At 34.5% G+C, this 21104-nt stretch overlaps 1 protein-coding gene across 3 annotated transcripts in view; it reads right to left on the bottom strand.

Moving 5' to 3' along the window:
• Window positions 1–7567: 7567 nt before the first annotated feature.
• Window positions 7568–21104, bottom strand: part of LOC149796194 (mucolipin-3-like) — a 35067-nt gene continuing 21530 nt past the window's right edge. For 2 of the 3 annotated variants that reach the window (XM_089964204.1, XM_089964203.1), the window contains exons 10-12: window positions 18213–18380; window positions 9371–9586; window positions 7568–8336 (exon numbers count right to left, since the gene is read on the bottom strand). In XM_089964204.1, coding sequence (XP_089820330.1) covers window positions 8007–8336; window positions 9371–9586; window positions 18213–18380 — 714 coding nt within the window. In that variant the 3' untranslated portion in view covers window positions 7568–8006. Of the gene's footprint in view, window positions 8337–9370; window positions 9587–14555; window positions 14679–15295; window positions 15407–18212; window positions 18381–21104 lie in introns of all 3 variants that reach the window. The other variant, XM_089964205.1, reaches the window with a different exon arrangement.

Here is a 21104-nt window from a genome sequence, read left to right as displayed (position 1 = left end):
AATTATCAATTAGCACAACATACGGATCTTCAGTAGAACGCCACTGTATATATTCAGCTATAGTTAGGTACAATTCATTGGGTTGCAGTGAAATTGTATTTGTCGTATTTTTGTAAAATTTCTAAGTATTGTTATATCTATATAATTATTGCGAAACTCACATGATTCGAATTCAGATCAATCTTAATTGAAATATATTGTCATCTCGCACTTGCGACGTAATATCTGTTATTTTACGAGATTGTGCTCACTTCGGCTGACTGTTGGAGACATATATATACATATACATATACATATATACATATATATATATACATATATATATACATACATATATATATATATACATATATATACACATTCTCTGGTACAGACGTTAAGTCCAGTTTTTCAACCAAGAACATATTTCGGCGCAAAAATGATCGAAAACATTTTAGAAACTTGCGTTTCTTTTATTGTAGCAGTTATGTCAATCTGGACATTTAAGAGCGACAATCTGAATTTTGTCAGTGGCTGTGTGGGGCTTTTCTTCAGTGGGCTTGAAAACATAAGCATCGGTCGATTGTTTCTTTGAAGATAGGCATAACTAGTATCAGTGACGCTGGAAGTTCTAGATAAGTCCGAGTACAGTTTGAACTACTGAAACTACAAGCAATTGATTTTGATAAATTACTCGTATCCACCGACTTAGCGTTAGTATCCAAGCCTTGAAGGTGCGAGAAGTATTTCAAGTGAGTCTTCTAATACTGTCTCAAAAAGGCAACTGGAACTGTTTGGTAGGCCAAATTTACAGCATGTAAAGGAAGTGTCAAGACTTGTATATTAAACATATTTCAACGATTATATTCATGCAGCGACTAAGTAACCATGTGTCTGGTTTATTGCAACAGATTGCTGCGTAACTCCTCCTAATACTACACTAGAACTTGATGGTTTTATGAACCGATGTTGAGAAGAAAACTTAAGCACGGAAGATATTTCCTGACTCATGGTTTTGTAATGGAAGATCTATTCATGGCGAAGATTAGTTTGAAGGGCTGTGTGGTGGATTGAATATTACTGTCCATATAGTGGAGTTTTAAATTACTAGTGTTGTCGGGTCCGTAGACTGAATGTCGTATGCATCTGGTGTAACATGTAAACAGTAAGTTACTGTGAACAAAATAAGAGTCACTGGAAGTATGTTTATACTTAGTAAAATAATAATTGGGGGGGGGTCTTGTTTCAAGGCATTATTGGGATACTTCCCTGACACTTAGGCATCTGAAGTTCTTCTTAGACTCAAATCTATGAATGGAATGCAGCTGTAACGTAGTCGAGCTGACCCTTTGAGACCGGGCAGGGTTTTAAAGAAACAATAAACACGTTCGTGGATGACAAATGACAATATATTAAACACTGGTACTAATGATATGAAAGTAACACAAAAGCATATAAAATGAATATAAAACACATATGAAATATACTTTGACTACTATGTCACATTCATGTAGTCAAAACGTTCTAGCAACTCCATATAAACTTCATGTATACAAATATCTCTAGCAAACTTTCATATTAACAAATGCTTGTTGCAAGCCTATATAATCAACTAATGGTTGCAAACATTTATGTAGTCAGACACTACTGTCATAATTCACATGTAGTCAAACCACTACTTGTTATTATGCTTTTACTTGTAGTCAATACACTACTTGTTATTGTGCTTTACTTGTAGTCAATACACTACTTGTTATTGTGCTTTACTTGTAGTCAATACACTACTTGATTGGAAAATACATGTTGACACGGCCTTCTCTTTGGCACGGTCACTTTCCCCTCCGCACTTGTACCCGTACGTTGGCACTGAATTGGTGGGTTATACTAGTAATGGTACACCAGACGTCATGGTATCCACAAGCCCATCCGACTGCTCATAAGCGGCGAGCTGAATATGGAAAATAAACACACCTTTCCAATAGTCTAATTTAATTGGAATGGGTTTTGTTGCAACTACTTTAAGAATATACGATGGGTACGAAGTATGACATAGGAATGCTATGCAATAAAAACAAATATACGTAATGCTATGACATTAATACATACATAATATGTTTTCGAAATTAGTCGTGATAGCGACTAGATGAAATTAACTCGCTACCACATTGCCTAGGTTATATCTTAATAGACTGAATTGCAAATACGATAAACGATGTGACCACATAATACAACAATGAACGTGCTTTTACGAAACTGAATAATTATTGTAAATAATAAAAAGAGTTGACTAAAAAACATTCGACTCACCCAACTGTTTGGCTCTAAGTAAATTACAATGGCACCTGCCCGACAGCTGAATATGTTTAGAGCTTCTCTCTATATTGGCTGTGTCCTTCAATATCTCTACCCGATATATATAGTAGTGCGCAATAATATATTATTTCGCACGTGCCGCACGAGCAATAAAAGCGTCACGCGATACGACGAAAAATTACATTTACAGAAATATTACGGCGCGTGAAACAAGACAACCTGATTATATGAAAAGTATGGAAGACTAAATGAGCCATATCGGGCATTTCGTAGCAGCAGCTAAAGAATGTTTTGGTTTGTCTTTTATGACCTGCCACAGTCCTATCGTTGTTGTTAAAAATGTCGAGGAATTAAATCTGATCGATAATGTTGGACCATGAAAATTTAGAATATCACTGTCTTGATCGAAATTGCTATTTTTACATTTCCTCATTCGCACACACTCCTTCTAAACTGATTCTTTAAATCTCATATATACATTCACCCTTATAGCTGCAAAGCAGAAGAGATAAAGCATCTGAAAATATTCCTATTGGTCAATTCTTAGCACATACACACTGAGTTTGTTCTATCAGTCTTAAGGGACTTACAGCTAAAACGGAAGGATGGGGCCACTGAGATTAGTTTGAATAATTTCTGGCCTCATTAAAGCTTTAACACATATTGTTTTTTTTTTCTTCTGATTTGCATGGGAAAAGCACCAGCACGGCAAGGCTATTTAGCGTCACATAAAAGGTTTTATGTTATATCATTTTCAGTTGAAAAAGGTTCATTATCGATAAGCGAAAATAAAATCAATCAATTAAAACCAAAACGATGAGATGGCGAGGGTAATACGTGAGGTTTTCCAATCAACGGGGCATGTAAATGGTGTGTTTCGATGAGTAGATAAGTAACTAAAGGTACTTGAGATGAGCAACAGTACATATACTCGGTTAAAAGTACTCAAAGAGATTGCGCAGAAGTTATCTCTTAGGATAGATATTTACTTCTTTTCAGGAGTATTAAAATGCAAGGTACGTTCATTGTATCACAAAGTTCCTTCATGTGTTGAACATTGTATTAACAGTCGCGTAGAGGTGGGAGATCGAAACAGTTTGTCATAAAGTCCTTCACAGTTCATTGCAAGAAACGCACTCATACGGGTCATCTCCGTTTATTAAGTAGGTGTGGGTTATATAAGTATGACCAATTCTATTTTTTGCAATGACTGCATCTTCCCTACGAATGGTTCTCTAGGAAGTAGTCCAATCGCCTTGGATTGGTTTAATCGCACGGAGTTTGCTATTCACTGTATCATTCCATAACGACTGTCGCTTATCATGTAAAGACTTTTTCAACCTAGGTTTAAAATCGATGTATGGCATTTTAAAATCAGATGGTTCTAGCGATAAAGGAACTTGAACGATCTGCTTTTTCATTACCTTTAATACTGATTTGGCTGGGTAACCAACATTATACTATATTGTGGGAGGTATGATGTTTCATGAGCTTATTGGTCACTAATGGATTGTTCACTTTCTGTTGTGTAGTGACTGAAATCGTGATAGTGAATCGGAGAAGATGTTGGAGTTTAAAATATGTTTGCTTCAGATATATTTAACGGCAGAATCTATTAAAAAAATCGATAAATCATTTGGCAAGCGATTTTTTGTTGTGCTATTTCAACTAACTGAGGCTCATCATTTAACCCATCATTGTAAATTCTCAGTCCTCTCCTACAGAACATTAAATGGTCGGTACATAAGCTCAGAAGAAGAGAAAACTATTTAAATGTGATTGTAATGGTGCAAACGTTTGTAGATATTTTTGCAGTACATTATGTCATGGTCATCGTGACACTTAACCATTAAGATTGACATATAGTTCAGACTCGCAATAAATTTAGTAGCGAGGATTAACCTCTCTCGTTTGGAAGCACGATTATATTTTAATTAGGACCATCTAGGATAACGGTCCGTCAGATATGTCAACGTGTCAACGTAGGGCTAAATGGAGGAAATGACATAGGTAAGACAAGCCAGAGACAAATTGTGCGAAATCTTGGGCCATTGAAATAGGTGACATAAAATGTTATTTTCCAGAATATTTTTTAATAAAGACGGTATAGCGAGAATTATTCTGACTTTGATGTAAGCGTTAAAATTGTGGCGGTTAGAGAAAACGAATCCTCATTGGCTAAGCTAAACGAGGGAGTTCCCAGACCTAATACAAAGTTTAAGAAATCTCTTTCGCGAAATTAGTCCAAGTTTTACTGCCGAAAGGAAAGTCTGAGGGACTTCGAGGAAAATTAATACTCTTGTTAAAAACATCGTCCATGGCACATGGGTCTGGAAGAATTTTGAAGGATCAGGAACCAGAGACAGATTCTGATTCATAGAAAAGGGATCCAGTCTTGGGAAAGCACGAGGTATTGTGTCAGTAGCATACAATACACATTTATATACGTTTGTAATTATTTGTTGAATTTATTCGTTTGAAATTCATGCATGAATTTTCTGTCAGTTTGGAAGCTAAGTGCTCGCATGCATTTGCCTCTAATGTTACATGACCAATGTAGTATGTGAATTTTTTCGAATTGATATGAATTCATTCGAATTTTCACGTTCAGATATACTAGAAAGTACGTTTTGTAGGAATTTCATGCATTACTCTAATACGAATTGTGAGAATGAATGTGTCCGTCTTAAATGATATGTATATCATGTATTCTAAGAAATTGATTTTAGTATGTCTGTGTCAGTGAATCGCTAGTTAGCAAGCAATGTGGTCAAGATAAGACGTAAGGTACATAAATTTATTTGTGGGATTAAGCCGTGAATTTCCGTAACCAAGAAAATCGGCCTGTCTCGACCGACATTGTTCAGCTTGCAATTTAAAGACTACAGTAGGGTGTTATAGTTATCAAACAGGTCTAGTTAGGTCAAAGTCCCAGTTAGGACTGCGAGTATCGGCTAGAGAAAGACATTAGTCTGATAATGACAGGCTGTTTTGTATCTCTATCAGGTTGCGAACTGACCAGAAATTTGGTCTGTTGAATTACGATAAGACGATACCTGAAGTAAAAGGAGTGGCAATATTGTTCGTTCCTTGAAGAGAAAACCTGACAAATATTTAGGTTGTGTATTATATTTATTCGAAGGGAAAATAGCTTCATACCTGTGTAGTACGTTGTGGGAAAATACAGCAGACAGCCAAATTTAGGGTGATGGCCCGCAGAGGTTGGAGAGAGAGAGAGAGAGAGAGAGAGAGAAGCAATAAAGCAACGCTGGCCTGTTACCGACAGCGATTTGAAACGGCCCGGAAGCAATCAAGTTATGCAGACATGATGCCGGCAAATTGAGTTCGATCAGTCACTCGATACTATGATGAAATTTTCTGAATTGATATAACAGAACCACTAATTGCATTTCGCATACATTTTGTAATTTTGTTTTTGTATCATTTAAATGTCATGTTCATTTTGTTTATGTAATTGGTTAAGCTGTCATATTTTACACATGGGACGCGTGTTGTTCTATTTCATATTTTTTACGTTATTGTTAGTTCGATTCGGGGAATAACACCGTGGTCGATCATCTCCTAAATAACGATAACCAAAGCATCATTGCGAGTGGATATAAAGCATGTATCATCTCAATCCACACCTTAACAGGGATTGATGCCATATATGGTGAAACTAGTTTCGCTCGCGTCTTCGCGCACGTTATTCTTGTTTAATGTACTAAAACACCTCGATTTGCTTATCACCCTATACGGGAATCAAGTAGAATGGGATACTTTATGAAGAGTACTCTCTCGATCGCAAACAAGTGACATCAACAAACGCAACAGCAAAGATGTTACAGTTTGGAGAATATGTATCTGGTTGACAGTCGATGTCTGTATGTTCTTTTCGGCATAATTAAAATATCGCGTAATCCTTAATAATGATTTGTTGTTCATAGTAACGTAGATTAGTACAACGTAATACTGCAGTTGCCGTACGGAACAAGTTACAGTACGATCGGCACAATCTTACATACATACATACATACATACATACATACATACACACTGTTATGTATATTTAATATAATTGTTTGTCATTTAGTTACTTTTTTTAATATTATTTCATTACATGTTATTATAATGTAACATTGCATGTTGGACTTGACCTTGTCCAAAATTGAATTCATTTCTGCTTGACCCAAATGACTTTTTTATTTTATTCATTGTGAATAATTAATACATAGCTAAATGATTCTCTATAGATATGGGTTTAAAATCAGTATTATTATTAGTAGAAGAAGTAAATATGTTTATTTTGGTCAAATTTTTGGAAATTCCTTAGTGAATTATACATAATGCAGGATATTGTTTTGCAAACATCGGGATCATTCTAGAAGGATATTTTCCATTAGGTAATGTAATTGTGACCTGAGGTAAAGTAGACAAATATATCATCTTGCAACTGTGAGGAATTGGTTATTCGTGCTTTAAGGTTTAGCAGAATCAAGTTATATGTTGTGTCCAGTTTTTTTAAATATTATTTTGGGATGGATTCTTTTTCTTCAAATTATTGAATTCAAGTGATTATTTGCTCTGGAAAAACAAAAGTGTTCTGATAAAATTCTTGGATAAAGACATTCACTGTAGTTTACAGTGTCTTCAAACCTGGAATTATTTGTATGTGCTTCAATAAAAGATTGTTGACGCATCAACTCTCTATAAGCTATCACAGACTCGTCATCTCCTTCAGGTTTTGGATCTATTCTGGACTTTACTGAGTTGTATTCAGGACTTTAAATTAATAGGACTTGTGTCTGTAATTATTTGATTAATTTGGGATTTAATTCGCAATGTCGTAAGTTCTTTTTTCTATTTTCACTTTGTATTCTAGGGAAATAAATTATTTGCTAAATTTTAGAAAGCTTGTTGTCTTTCACTCTTTTCTGTTACTTATTTTAAGAGCATACACTCGTAATAATAATACATGCATACATACATACATACATACATACATACATACATACATACATACATACATACATTTACTACTAACTTACTATTGTGCTCGTTAGACCAAAATAATGTACGCTGTGTCACATAATTTTTAAAACCAAGTGTCTGACGCAGAAACAAATTTGCCCATTTTAAATATCCACATTTACAGTTTCCAGCACGAAAATATAGTTTTATATTATTTTGTACCTGAAACAAATATTACACGTTTAAATATTTTATATATGATATTGGTGTGCTGTGCATATTGAAATATATAAAATATAGACATACTCTTTGAGAAATTTATCAAAAACCCCAATCATTAAATCAAAAGGATAAAAATGAAATAACTGTTTTGAGTAGGTTTTAAAATTCCTAGCAGTCGAAATCTTTAATATTTTATGAATGGAAATAATGTGTAATTTCACAACAGAATTTGCTCAGTTTGTGTGAATGATGAAAAACGCTGATATGCAGCACAAACGCTGCTTTATCCAGTTATCCATGAATTCTTTTCACTCAGCTTTAAAACGTTAATCTGCAACTAAATCGTACACGTCCCTGTACGAAGAGTGTATAATGGGACGTTCAGATTTCCACTTGTTTCTCTGTGACCATGCAATATGCTTTCCTACAGTATAAACGTGTATATTGATGTTTAGACAGCCATTGCTCCTTCTGGAATATTCAGTGACCATTCCATCATCGTATATGCTCATACAAAACTTTCAGATTTCCATGTCTTCTTTTGGGATTATACAATGCACTTTCCAACATGACATGTGTTTATTTAGATGTTTTTCTTCGCTTTCCATGAACTCTTTCATGTTCGGCTTTTTAGACGTGTCTTTGCGCATTTTAATAGCTTTTAACTCCTGTAGCAGCTTAGATTCTACGTCAGACACGTTATGGCTGTTGTGACAGTTTAAAATCTCACGCAAAACGTTTCGAAATTCTCCAATTCTACCCTGTAAATTGACATCCGTGTGTAACAATTCGTGTAGAACTCTTTGTAATGGGTCTTTGTTTTCTTCCTCTCGTCGTTTCTCGTATTCGTCCTGAAAAACGCAGAATATTTTCTCTATAAGAAAAAAAAGTGCTTGATAAATGTATAGCTACTGCTGTTGCACTATGTCAAGGCGTTTTAAAATGCTAAATGATTATCTACATCTGCCATGTAATTTCAAGTCAGAGAAGTACTTTCTCGACAGAATGTTTCAGGCTAAACACGGGCAAATGATTATGCCAAAAAGGAAGTTTTATTAGTTAAAATAGATGATCTTCTAACTCGTGGAATTTTCTTTCGTCAGAATTTTGACACACTGACATATCAGCCAGAAAAGTAGAAAACAATGCAGTGTATCTGCAAATTAGAGACGTTTTGGGAACCGAAAACCCAAGAAAGTTCTAAAGCAATCTGTTTAATATCAAGACAGTACAGTGCTTGGGCAAAACAGCGTCTATCATATCGTCTATGTTACCCATTCACTCCCAAGAAAGTTAAACATCAGAGACTCTTAGCTCGTCTCAGAGATACGAAATGGTTCATTGACTAACTTATATATTCCAACTTTTTCACATTTCAAAGCAGTTTGTATCTACATTACTCAGTGTGTATATATATATATATATATATATATATATATATATATATATATATATATATATATATATATATATATATATATATATGTGTGTGTGTGTGTGTGTGTGTGTGTGTGTGTGTGTGTGTTCAGTACCGCTTCTGCTATACGTTTTGGAATGCTTGATTCAGTTTCAGTGTTTAGAAATTCAAAGTTATGTCCACTTGATATCAAAGAAATCAACTAGTTAGGCTTGTAGCTCTTTTCAGTTTCAACAAGCTATGGTGCACGTTAATTAGTTTCTATAAGTACATGCTATTGTATGGGCAGACGTTGGATTTAGCGACTGCGGTGAACGATTTCTGGCAATGTATGATCTGGAATGCGATATTTACTGCTGATGTAATTGTTACTTAGGAGACAATGTATCCCAGTCTCAAGAAAATTCTCAGCCTCAGAATTACAAGTTTTGTGAAGTCAAAAATTGCTTTTATAAGTTTATAACTCACCTGGATAACTTCGTAAGCGCTATTGAAGATAGCGATCAAGATGTTAAGAATGAAGATGGTAAAGCTGGAAACAAATAGACACAGGTAGATCTGGGCAAAGAACCATACAGCCTGACTGCCTAACTTATCAATCTCGATTGCAGCAAGCGTCATGTAAATTTCGTCCCCGCTAATCATTGAAAACAGCGAGTCCGCTGTCTTTGACATCGTCTGGAACTAAAGTTTGATGGGAATATTAAGTTAATGAATTTATTGATATTTTAAAGATGCAATCATTTTAAAATAGAGAGCAAATAATCATGATTCGTACAAGCGCGATCATTGTAATGTCCCTAAAAAGATGTTGAAATTGTTTCAAATAATGGATAGTGGTGTCAAGCGGTCAGATGATCCATCCGCCATTTCAATGATTTACCAGGACTAAGAACGGGTAGTGCAAAAAATTGTTCACAAATAAGGTTAAGAGAAATGTAGGTACTCAAGTATTTTGAATAGGCCAGTTTCACAATTCTTGAAAATAATAATCTCGCGTTATCTCACAAAATCTCGAACTTCCAAAACGAGGCACTCACTGCTAGGAGATTAATATTATCTGGCACTATTTGTACATGTATGCATACACATGCTGATTTTCATTTCAGTTAAATAACACAAAACATAACAGCTTCAAATGTAAGCAATAATGATTGAAAGTTTCTGATTTTCTTAAGTGAATCAATCAATAAATCATAAACCTTAAAATGGAATTTCCGCATGTTTAAGTGAATATCGTCTTGAAGGAAACCAGATAATTTTCCTAATACAGCACACCATTAATGTTAGGTTCCACAACGTTATATATCACATTTTCATTTGAGACATACCATTGTTTATTAAGGTTCCATCAGTTCCTTATAAATATCAAGAGTAAACTAGTAATCTGTCGAATCAAAAACAAATAACTTTCCGTTCCACGAAATCATAACTTTGTTTAATTATACAACGTTTTCTTGCGGAGAAATCTCTATCTTTTCTTCTTGTTTTGTTGGGAGGGGAACTCTCTGTTTGATCTTTCCAGACCATTTGGAGAAACCCTCCTACCCTAATATTATAAATTGTTTGAGTGTGCTATAGTTTTGAAAATAGCTTTTATTTTATTTGGAAAAATTTATGTTTTCTTTTTTTGTACATTTTTTTAAAATATTGTTTTTATTTTAAAATTGTGTTATAATTTTGTTTTGTTTGCTTTTTACATATTTTTTCGAATTTTTTATTTTTTTAGTTGATTTTTTTATTTTTTATTTTTTTAATCTGAATCAATTTTCTCTCCTAGGCTATCGTCATCTTGCATAAATAAGTATTCGTCTGCAATTCGGGATTCTTCTTTCTCTCTTAGTTGTTTTTTTTTTCTTTCTTCTACTTCTATCTCTATCTTTATCTTTATCCGTCATTGGTGATTGTGCTGTTGTCGGGGTTTTCAATTTTATTAATGTTGCCTTCTCTTGTTTTTGTTCTTGCTTTTTTTTGTCCCTTGCTTCTCTTTTTCTTGCTGTTTGTGTACTCTTGGTTGTGGTTTTGGGCATTGTTCTTCCTGTTCTTGCATTTCTTGCTTCTTTCCCTGTTGTTGGTGTCTCACATCTTGTTGTTGTGGATCAGCGTTTTGTTTTCCCGTCATAATTGATTGTACTGTTGTGGAACTTTTCAAATTTGTTAATTTTACTTCCTGCTCCTACATTTCTTGGTGCTGTTGAGGTTGATTTGGTCTTGTTTGTTGTTGTTGTTGTTGTCTCACTTCTTTTGGTTGTTGGTTAGTGCTTTGATTAACTTATGGTTGCTGTTTTTTTCTGACTTTGTTTTTTGTTGCTGCTGTTGCTGTTGTCGCTTCATGATTTGGGGGTCTCCAGTCTCTGCTTGTATTGCCTGATTTGTTGGACATTTGAAAGGTGTATGTCCTGTGTTTCCAAACCTGTTACATTTTCTGTCGTAGATACACCCTCTGTACCATGATTTAGTTAAAAATCCAAATATAAAGAATGCTTTCTTTATGTCCTTCAATTTGTTTTTCTCGATTTCTAATATCTGCATCCCATTGTAAATTGTTGTTAAGGGAATAGTTGCCAATATGGATGAAATCACTTAGATGTTGAATTTTTTTCTTCAAATTGTGCTGCTATATCCTCTAGTGGAATTTCTAGTGGAATGTCTGACAGGTATAGTTCTCCAGTTTGTATCTTTACTTTCCTTAATATGGGTGTTGTTTTTTTCTTTACAATAACTTTCTCTTTCCCTATGCTCATCTCTCCATACGGTAGAATTGGTTGTTTCCCTCTTGGTCTGATTATATATCCTTTAATACCTTTGGGGTTAACTGAGTACAAGTTTTTGATGTAATCTGGGTTCTGTTCTTTCAGTGCAACCATCACTGCTGCTGTTCCCGGTATTCTATCTCTTGTTATATGAGACATGTTTAGCTCTTGTGTTCCATCTTTGTAAGCGCATTCAATAAAACTTCCCTCACTAGTTTCAGTTCTCTTGATTGGAAAATTTTCCTAAGTTCTTCAGTTCTCTCCTAGCTGCCGCCATTTTATCTCGTGCTGAGTTCACCATGTAAGATTTCTTTGTAGGTTTGTATTTTCAATGTATTATTTACCGTTCTACATACTCCAATGTTGAGTTGTTAGTCTTTTCCCTGGCTACACGTATCCATGTATGAAATCACAGTGTCATCTTACGAGCGACAATAAAATGCGTGCTACATAACCAGTAAATATGCCATTTTTCATTCATTCCATCAATTTCATAAAAAGGTAGTGTTATATTTATTGTCGACTGACTGCTTATAACATATCTTTTCGATGCATATTGCATGGTTCACGAAATGGGGTATTTGTTTCGTCACTAGTTTAAGTACCTCCTTGCCACTTTGTATATATCAAAAGCTTCTACGGTGTTAGATTTCTTAATACATTTCATAACAAGGTGACTTCGTTTGATACAGTGTGCAAAAAAACTGACATATATTTGGATCTCGGGAATAGTTTTAGGTGGGCGACAAGTAGTCAAGAATACAAAACAGGCACACACATGAATCGAATATGTATGCAAGGTAACAAACAATATTATGATCATGTTTATTTGGTGTGTTTTTTTTAACCTTTACCGAATGTTTTAATTGGTAATACATTATTTACTTCCATTATAAATAAAAATACTAACAATAATACAGTTACAAAAACGTAATGAGTACAGCATTCTTGATGAGAAAAAAAATTGGCATATGAAGTGAAGGTGTGTCTGTAATTAGGTTTAGTATTCCTCTCACAGTAGATACATTTATTAATAACACAACAGACAAAAAGTTAGTTTCGAATAGGAAATCAAAAGCATTACATGTTTTTGATTTCATTTCGCAAACCGATTTCTCTTGGCATAATTTTATTTCGTATGTAGAAATTCCATTTCGCATTACGCATTTACATTTTGAACGATGAGGAAAAACTTTAAATAAAATATTTATAACTTAAACTAAAGTAACGAAAATACTTTTTAAAGTTCAATATTTTTCTGACTTAACTTAAGAATCAGCAACTATTAATTGTTTTTGCTTCATTTTTCATGTCAATTGTCCAGTTTGCAACACAAAATATGCAACAGCATTAAAAATGATGGCTCCTTTATTACCGTATTAATAAAAATAAATTAATACTTGCACGAAGTTTGAAGTTAAAAAGCATTGAAAAGTTGGAAAAAGTAAAACATAATTGGTATAACCTACAATGATTCCATTACGCACTTACATTACGCAATGAGTCGTGTTCGTATAATAAACGTCTTTATCGCCAGAAATAACTCTTATTCCGGCTTGAATTAATATGATCAAAACATGCACATTATTGATAGAATCTATGCTGAGGTTTGCACCTAGACACGGAAATCCTAGTCACGGGGTTACATTATTTGTCTCTCCACGAGGGTCTGCTCTTTTAGTAGAAAAATAATGTTACCCCGCTACTGGGATTCCCTTGTCTTGGTAGAAACACCGACATGGATTATTTTCTCACCCACTTCTTCCAATTAAATTAAAATACCCTTTCATTTTTGCAATATAGTTAGCAAATTTAACACATACAGCATTAATCAGGTACTAGTATTGCCTGTCACTTTGCATAAATGTCATCAGGTCTTGTACTCTTTTATGAAAATCTGAATACATAACTTAGTAACATCTAGCTATATATGCATCTGATACTTTAATTGTATTATCACATTTCTTCGAAGAATGTCCTATGAAGAAAAAAAAAAAATAAGCAATTCATATCTTTTATACGGATAATTTCTATGGTAGACAACGGTACGATTCAATACAATACCGAGTTCATAGCTCTAACAAGGTGTGTATTGACTGAGGAGATTTTTAATTCATTCTTTTCTTTGAAATTTATAAATTTCTGTCCTGGACACGTGGCAAGTGCTGTTGTTACTAGTGGAATGATACGCTACATGGAAATCGTGTAGTATTGCGTGTAGACTGTTGAATGAACCACTCTGATTGGTCAGTACAGGACTATTCATTTGCAATTTCATTACAATCTTTGATTCAACTGCCAAAAATTATTTGTTTGGTTAAAAGTAACAATGAAACAATTTGTTGAATAGGAAGCATTAATATTTCCTTCAAACTCTAGCAACTGTTTCAAAGACCTGTCACCATTTCCTGCTCAGTGTAAACAACCTACACACAACAGTGATAGCCTCGTTTTTATTTTGAGTGAATGATATCGAAACGGCAACTCTTCGTCGCGCACATTGAAAACGAGGTCTATTCAGGTATCTGTAAATGGAATGATGTCGAAATCGCCCGATTTCATGATCGCGGTTATTCGCTTCCTCCTCTATTGTATACAGATCTCTTTCAATCAAATAGAACAAGCACAAATCTAACATCTGCATTTTCCAGGCTCTATTTTAGTATTCCTTTGCATCTCTGCGCTCCATGTTTGATCCTTACGAACCTCACTGGTAACTCTTGCACATCGACCTCCCAAAGTCATTAGTTTTCCTATGAGATGCTCTTTAATGCTAACCTCATTTACATCTCAGATATCCACCTCAACATCTGAGATATCGTAATATTAGTCAGAGCTTGTTGTAAAATTGACGTTAAACAAATTATGTTAAATTTGAGAGACTAAAATCGTATTGTTACCTTGATGTGATAAGGACCGAACACAATATATCCACATAAGGTAAAGCCGACGAAAAGAAGGCAGACACATATTAAATATGCAAGAACGTGAGGGATTGCTTGGTACATCGTCTTGAAAAGCAGCTGCCAAGAAAAATCATAACTTTAAACAAGCCAAAACATTTTCGGAAAACATCCGCATATATGAAAAACTTGATTAAATAAATTTGCTCCCAGTGCTAAACATTAGTGGTAGTATCTCTTTAAAAAAATCTCTGCTTTATGGGTATAATATTCAATTGCAAATTTTCGCGCAACTGATAAAATGGATGAAATCGCATATGCTATTAATGTCTTTAATTTAACAAAAATTTGTGAATCCATTTTCGTGCAAAGACAGAAAAGAGCATGAAACCAAATAGGGTATGACATTTGTAAATTGGAGGTGCACTTGCTTTCTTAAAATGCTAAAGAAAGTCCTGTATATTCACGGAGGGTAATAGTAACTATCGAAATTTCTAGAAGCCATTCCATAATATATATCAGAGCTTGTTGTAAAATGGACGTTAAACAAATTTTGTTAAATTTGTGAGACTAAAATCGTATTGTTACCTTGATGTGATAAGGACCGAACACTATATATATATATATGTGTGTGTGTGTGTGTGTGTGTGTGTGTGTGTAGAACAGAGAGAGACTAGAGACACAGACAGACAGACAGACAAATAGAGATCATGATGATGGTCATACTCTACACTCACATTGAATTTCTTGTTGAAGTGAATGTAACGAGCAAGGCAAATCCAACAGAGAAGACATCCGAGCCCCAGCCAAATAGCATAAACGTCAAATTTGTTAAGAGTCCATTTCACCTAAATGTACATTTTCATAATATAAAAAATATAACAGAACGTACGCTATGGCTATAGGTGAAAAAGTCTTGCTAATTTAGTACTGGGAATTGCATGCAGTACTGTATGGCTATTATGACAGAAATTAGGATGAGGATACAAGATCTATTTAGCTTTTGGATTTTCTAAACTAATGCAAGTTACGTCAGTATCCCTTCCGTCTCAAATATCCTGATCCTTGGCCCACGCATGTGCAATTGTAAGTTGTTGCCCGTACGTACTTATTTCCTACTTTGCTTATTCTAAACTTCGTGAAAAAGAGATTTCTTAAATTTCAGTAGTGTGGAATGCTTATGAGTCTACGTAGGTTTACATTGTAGTACACCGTAGGATGGTATAGGGGTCTAGGAGAAATCATACGCTAAAAATATCCATAAGTTTAACATGCTTGGAACTCTGCAGTAGTCTGGGAGTCTATCCAATACGCTCTATGTAGTGACTACAGTCCCCAGATCGACTGAGCAACGATTATACTTACAAACACACAAATATACTACCACACAAGAGAGTGGGTATGATGTAAAAAAAAGGAGAATTTAATATACAATCACTATCACACACAAGCAAGGCAAGGGTAGGGTGTGCGTGTGTGTGTGTGTGTGTGTGCGCGCGCGCGCGTGTGTGTGTGTGTGTGTGTGTGATTTAGATTTTTAACGTAGCTTTAACAATTTTGCAGTCATATCGCTACGATGTCTGCAGTGTAGCAGTTTATAGTGATGTCTAGCACTGGGGCATCATGCCGCAGACATGTAGCATGATGTCCCACCCAGTCACATTCTCCTGACACCAGGCCGACGACTCCTAATACCTCTTAAAGCTGAACGTCGAGGGAGGCAGCTGTTAGTACCATTTTTGTAAGTTTTTGGTATGACTCGGCCGGGGAACGAACCCACGACCTCCCGCATCCGAGGCGGACGCTCTAACCACTAGGCCACGCAAAGGTAGGAGTGTTTATATATACACTGTACCTACAAACATAACCTAGGGGCTTTTACGTTTTAGTTTTACTGTAAACACAGCTGCTGACATAGACATAGAAATACAAAACACGCCGATTTGTATCAATGATTTTTAATAGTATCTTTATTTCTAGATAATCATGTGTATCAGTGATTTTTAATAGAATCTTTATTTCTAGAGAATTAGGTGTGTCGGTGATTTTTAATAGTATCTCTATTTCTAGAGAATTAGGTGCATCAGTGATTTTTTAATAGTTTCTTTATTTCTGGAGAATTAGGTGCATCAGTGATTTTTTAATAGTTTCTTTATTTCTAGAGAATTAGGTGTACCAACTATTTTTAATAGTTTCTTTATTTCTAGATAATTATGTGTATCAGTGATTTTTAATAGTATCTCTGTTTCTAAAGAATTAGGTCTACAATGATTTTTAATAGTATCTTTATTTCTAAAGAATTAGGTGTATCTGTGATTTTTAATAGTATCTTTATTTCTAGATAATTATGTGTATCAGTGATTTTTAACAGTATCTCTGTTTCTAGAGAATTGGGTATATCAATGATTTTTAATAGTATCTTTATTTCTAGAGAATTAGGTGTATCAATGATTTTTAATAGTATCTCTATTTCTAGATAATTTGGTGGCCGCTGGGGTTGTTAACCAAGAGGGTTAGGAGATATCACACTGCTTCACATTTCTTCTCCGCAAACAGCCGGTCCGTTCACTAAGACACGCTTCGAGCATCCTTGCCACGCAATGTAGAGTCGTCTCTTCCATATAACTGTGTCTCTGATCCTCGTTATGGCCCATAAGGTCTCACTGGACAGTTTCGTATTTTGACACCCCCCTAATCTTTAAGGTAGAAGGCATGAACCTAATTATCACAAGCCTAGCATTTATAAATTCACACATAAGCTAAATCTATAATGTGGTTTAGATTTACTTTGAGTTAGGCTTGGAAATAGGTTGGCTTGTTGGTGACTGCCTGTCACAGTTAGATTTGCATTGGAGATCAAATGCGTAACTTGGGCTGCAAATGAGCTGTCGACTTGGCTTACGTATTTACGTGTGTCTGCTACAGAGGTAAATATCTAAAAATCTAGATGGTTGAGGGGTGATGAAAAGTATGCTAATTTGTTATAGTACTAGTGAATTTTATTCATGCATAAGGCACATACTGATTCTTTTAGCTGCCTTGTCAATGAAAAATATTAAACATAGCTATTTCTTGTCAAAAATAAATGTAAAATTTAGGGGTTGGTGGCAGTGTTGGTTCAGTATAAAAACCACCAGTTGCATCAGGAATTAACCTGATTACTGCAGTCAAAATCTCACATGTATGCTTTCTACAAAAATCATTAGTTTGTTTTTATTTGTATCTTCAGTATAAAATTATTCTCATTTTTCTGTAATTAGTCATTGTCCGATGAAAATTCACCAGATAAACTGTCCAGTGAGACCTAATGTTCAGTGTGAGTCTATGTTATTAGGTGCTTACCAGGGAGTGCCCTGTTTGGAAACACGAGACGCAAACAAATGTTGTGCACTACCTCTATTTCTAGACTGAAAACTATTTTCTTCTTCTAACTCTAATGAAGGAAACGTGTGGTGTTTGGATGCCAACCAAAGGAAGACATTTTTTATATTTATATTATATTATATTAATATTAAGTTCTATGGGATTTGAATTAGCGGTGCGATCCCTAAATCTTGTCATACTTAAGACGAGGAATCTATAACCCTTACTACAATTTAAATGTTTATGAAACTTCTTTATATTTGTTGCAGAAAGTCGCTTGCATTTACTTACGTCTGTCATCAAGGCACCACCTAAGGTACCAGTTAGAGTGCAAATATCTCCAAGCACGATTAAAATGTTCCACCCCTTTATAAGACGTGCGTACTCGTTCAGGGGAAAGCCATTTAGTTTCCCAGGAACATGTTTCTCCCACTTCTGCTTCATGTATTGTTCTGTTTGCTATCAAAAGAAAGATTTATTTTTCATTCATTGTCGTATTTCGATTTGGGAGATTCATCTAAAAAAAAGTGGGGCAAAAGCATGAGAGAGAACAAGCAACGAGTAAGAAAGGAAGAATAAAGACAGAATAAGTAGAAAACAATATAAATAACAAACAACAACAGGCTATATAAAGCATCGGTCGAATTTAGAATTTTCTCAACTTCAAATATGATGCACGATGAGCTGAATGGATCGAATAGACAATGCCAAAATATGTGTCCTGTATAACAAGAAAAACACTTCAAATTACTCTGATGCTATTCCAAAATGTGTATGAAATGAATAAAACACTTCAAAGTACTCTGATGTTATTCCAAAATGTGTATGAAATGAATAAAACACTTGAAAGTACTCTGATGCTATTCCAAAATTTGTATGAAATGAATAAAACACTTCAAAGTACTCTGATGCTATTGCAAATTCTGTGTGAAATGAATAAAACACTTCAAAGTACTCTGATGCTATTCCAAAATGTGTATGAAATGAATAAAACACTTCAAAGTACTCTAATGCTATTCCAAAAAGTGTATGAAATGAATAAAACACTTCAAAGTAATCTTATGCTATTCCAAAATTTGAATGTAATGAATAAAACACTTCAAAGTACACTGATGCTATTCCAAAATGTGTATGAAATGAATAAAACAACTTTTAATTACTACATAAGAGGACAGGCATGCTGTAAAGATTCCTACCTAGCAAAGAAAATTATAAGCAAACCTTTGAATTCCTCGACAGGTTGAACAAAAAGTGATTGCTTTAAACATACTTCATTGTAAAGTGTAAAAGAAATCCATTAATTCATATAAAAGCAAAAGGAAACAATATTTGAGAAAAATGGTACGTGTAAAATCGAAAGCATAGAACTTTACAAGATTCAATTAAATTTATTCTTCATAAGTTTTGTGTAAATATGAGGCCTTAAAATGTGTTTCCAGTTCACACACCGACCATATTTTTCTCTGCCCAGCAATACAATTGCTGCTGGAAGTACGAATTCCAAATGTTGATGTTATTTTCCTTTGTCATATATATATATATATATATATATATATATATATATATATATATATATATATATATATATATATATATATATATATACGCGTGTGTGTGTGTGATCTTTGCTTGTTATTGTGCTTACATTGTTTCTCTTAAATGAACTGAACATCAATGCAACGGCTCTCATGCAGTTGCCACGGTACTACTTCCGGAACCATGGTTTGTACAAATAAGGCGTACGAAAATAATTAAAATTGATTTTCCTTCTGTGCTTCTAGGTGACAATGTATTAGGCTGCACAAACCTTTCCGACTGGGGATAGATTCACGAGAATGCCCTAGACCAGGAGTCTCAAACTCAAACCACCCTGTGGGCGGCATGAGGGCATTATCGATATCCCAAGGGTCGCACCACTTTTGTTAGCTCTCATGACACCTGCTGACGCCAATCATTTTGCGGGCCACAGGATACGACTTGGCAGGACCCATGCCGCCCACGGGTTGAGTGTTTGAGACCATTGCCTTAGACTTTGCGAATGCAGTCCTTGGTATATTAAAATTTCCCAGTTCGTTGAAAGAAAAATGTAAATGAGCGCTTGCATTGAAAGAATCCAATTCTGTTTCATACTTCCATTTAACAGTTACACCTCCTCCTCCACCTCCTCCTACCACACTGTTAACACATTTATCGATATAAAGCAGTTCCTTAATCAATCATCCACAAAAGTGTTGGCACTTGTAACATCATTCACAGAAAAAAAAGCTTGAATTTTCTTCTGAAATAAAAAAAGGCTTAATGGCACGTACTTGCTCAGATGTTAGAATGATGTATACCATGAAAACTGTTAATGTTATTATACTGACAAACAATATACAGTGAATATTGAAACTGAACAGAAATGTTCCCGAGACCGATTTTCTACTAAACCACATCTAGTCAAGTGGTGATTTGAGTTCATATTCCAGTTTATTATATGCTCATTATTGCTGAAAATTATTATACTTTACATTTTACATGGATTTAAGATCATTGTTTGTTTTTATGTCTTAAGGTTATATGAAGTGTATTGTGAAACCTTGTAAATCAATACTACACCTGTACAGCACCTGTTCGAAACCATGGCAACAAGCACTATGATGACATTAAATGTTTATCAAATTATATGATTGCTTGTTTTTATATATATAAAAAAACATTTAAAGGCAAGGGTTACACAATAGCAATGTTGTCATGGATGAAACCATTCTGTACGTACAGTAACAGTCTTTTACAATTGGTGATAGAACCTGGGTGGTAGGTAGGGGTTAAAGATCAGTAAAACTTAATATAATAAGATATTACTGCAGATATCAATCCATCTTATTTTCTGATGAAGGTAAGAATATACAAAATGACCCCAAAGAAACATTCATAGATTCAGATATTTTGAAAATCTACAGTTGTCTGTACCTATTGATGTTAGTTATCTAGGACGCGCTGTGCCACTATTTTAATCCTGGTCAGAATGGACATCGTACATTGTTTAATATCAAAAACATATGTGATTCACTAATTATTATATATAAAAATATACCAAAGGGTACCGGAATTACGTAAAAAGACGGCAAAATGAACACAATAAACTTATTTCCTTCATATTTTTCTTCATATTTATGTACAACTGTGCATTTGATGAATGAT

Source organism: Sinohyriopsis cumingii, chromosome 7 (genome assembly GCF_028554795.1).
Source record: "Sinohyriopsis cumingii isolate HCF-2022 chromosome 7, ASM2855479v2, whole genome shotgun sequence".
In the NCBI taxonomy this organism is placed as follows: domain Eukaryota; kingdom Metazoa; phylum Mollusca; class Bivalvia; order Unionida; family Unionidae; genus Sinohyriopsis; species Sinohyriopsis cumingii.
The sequence above is the reverse complement of the archived record's forward strand: the minus strand, read 5'-3'. Positions and strand labels throughout refer to the sequence as shown.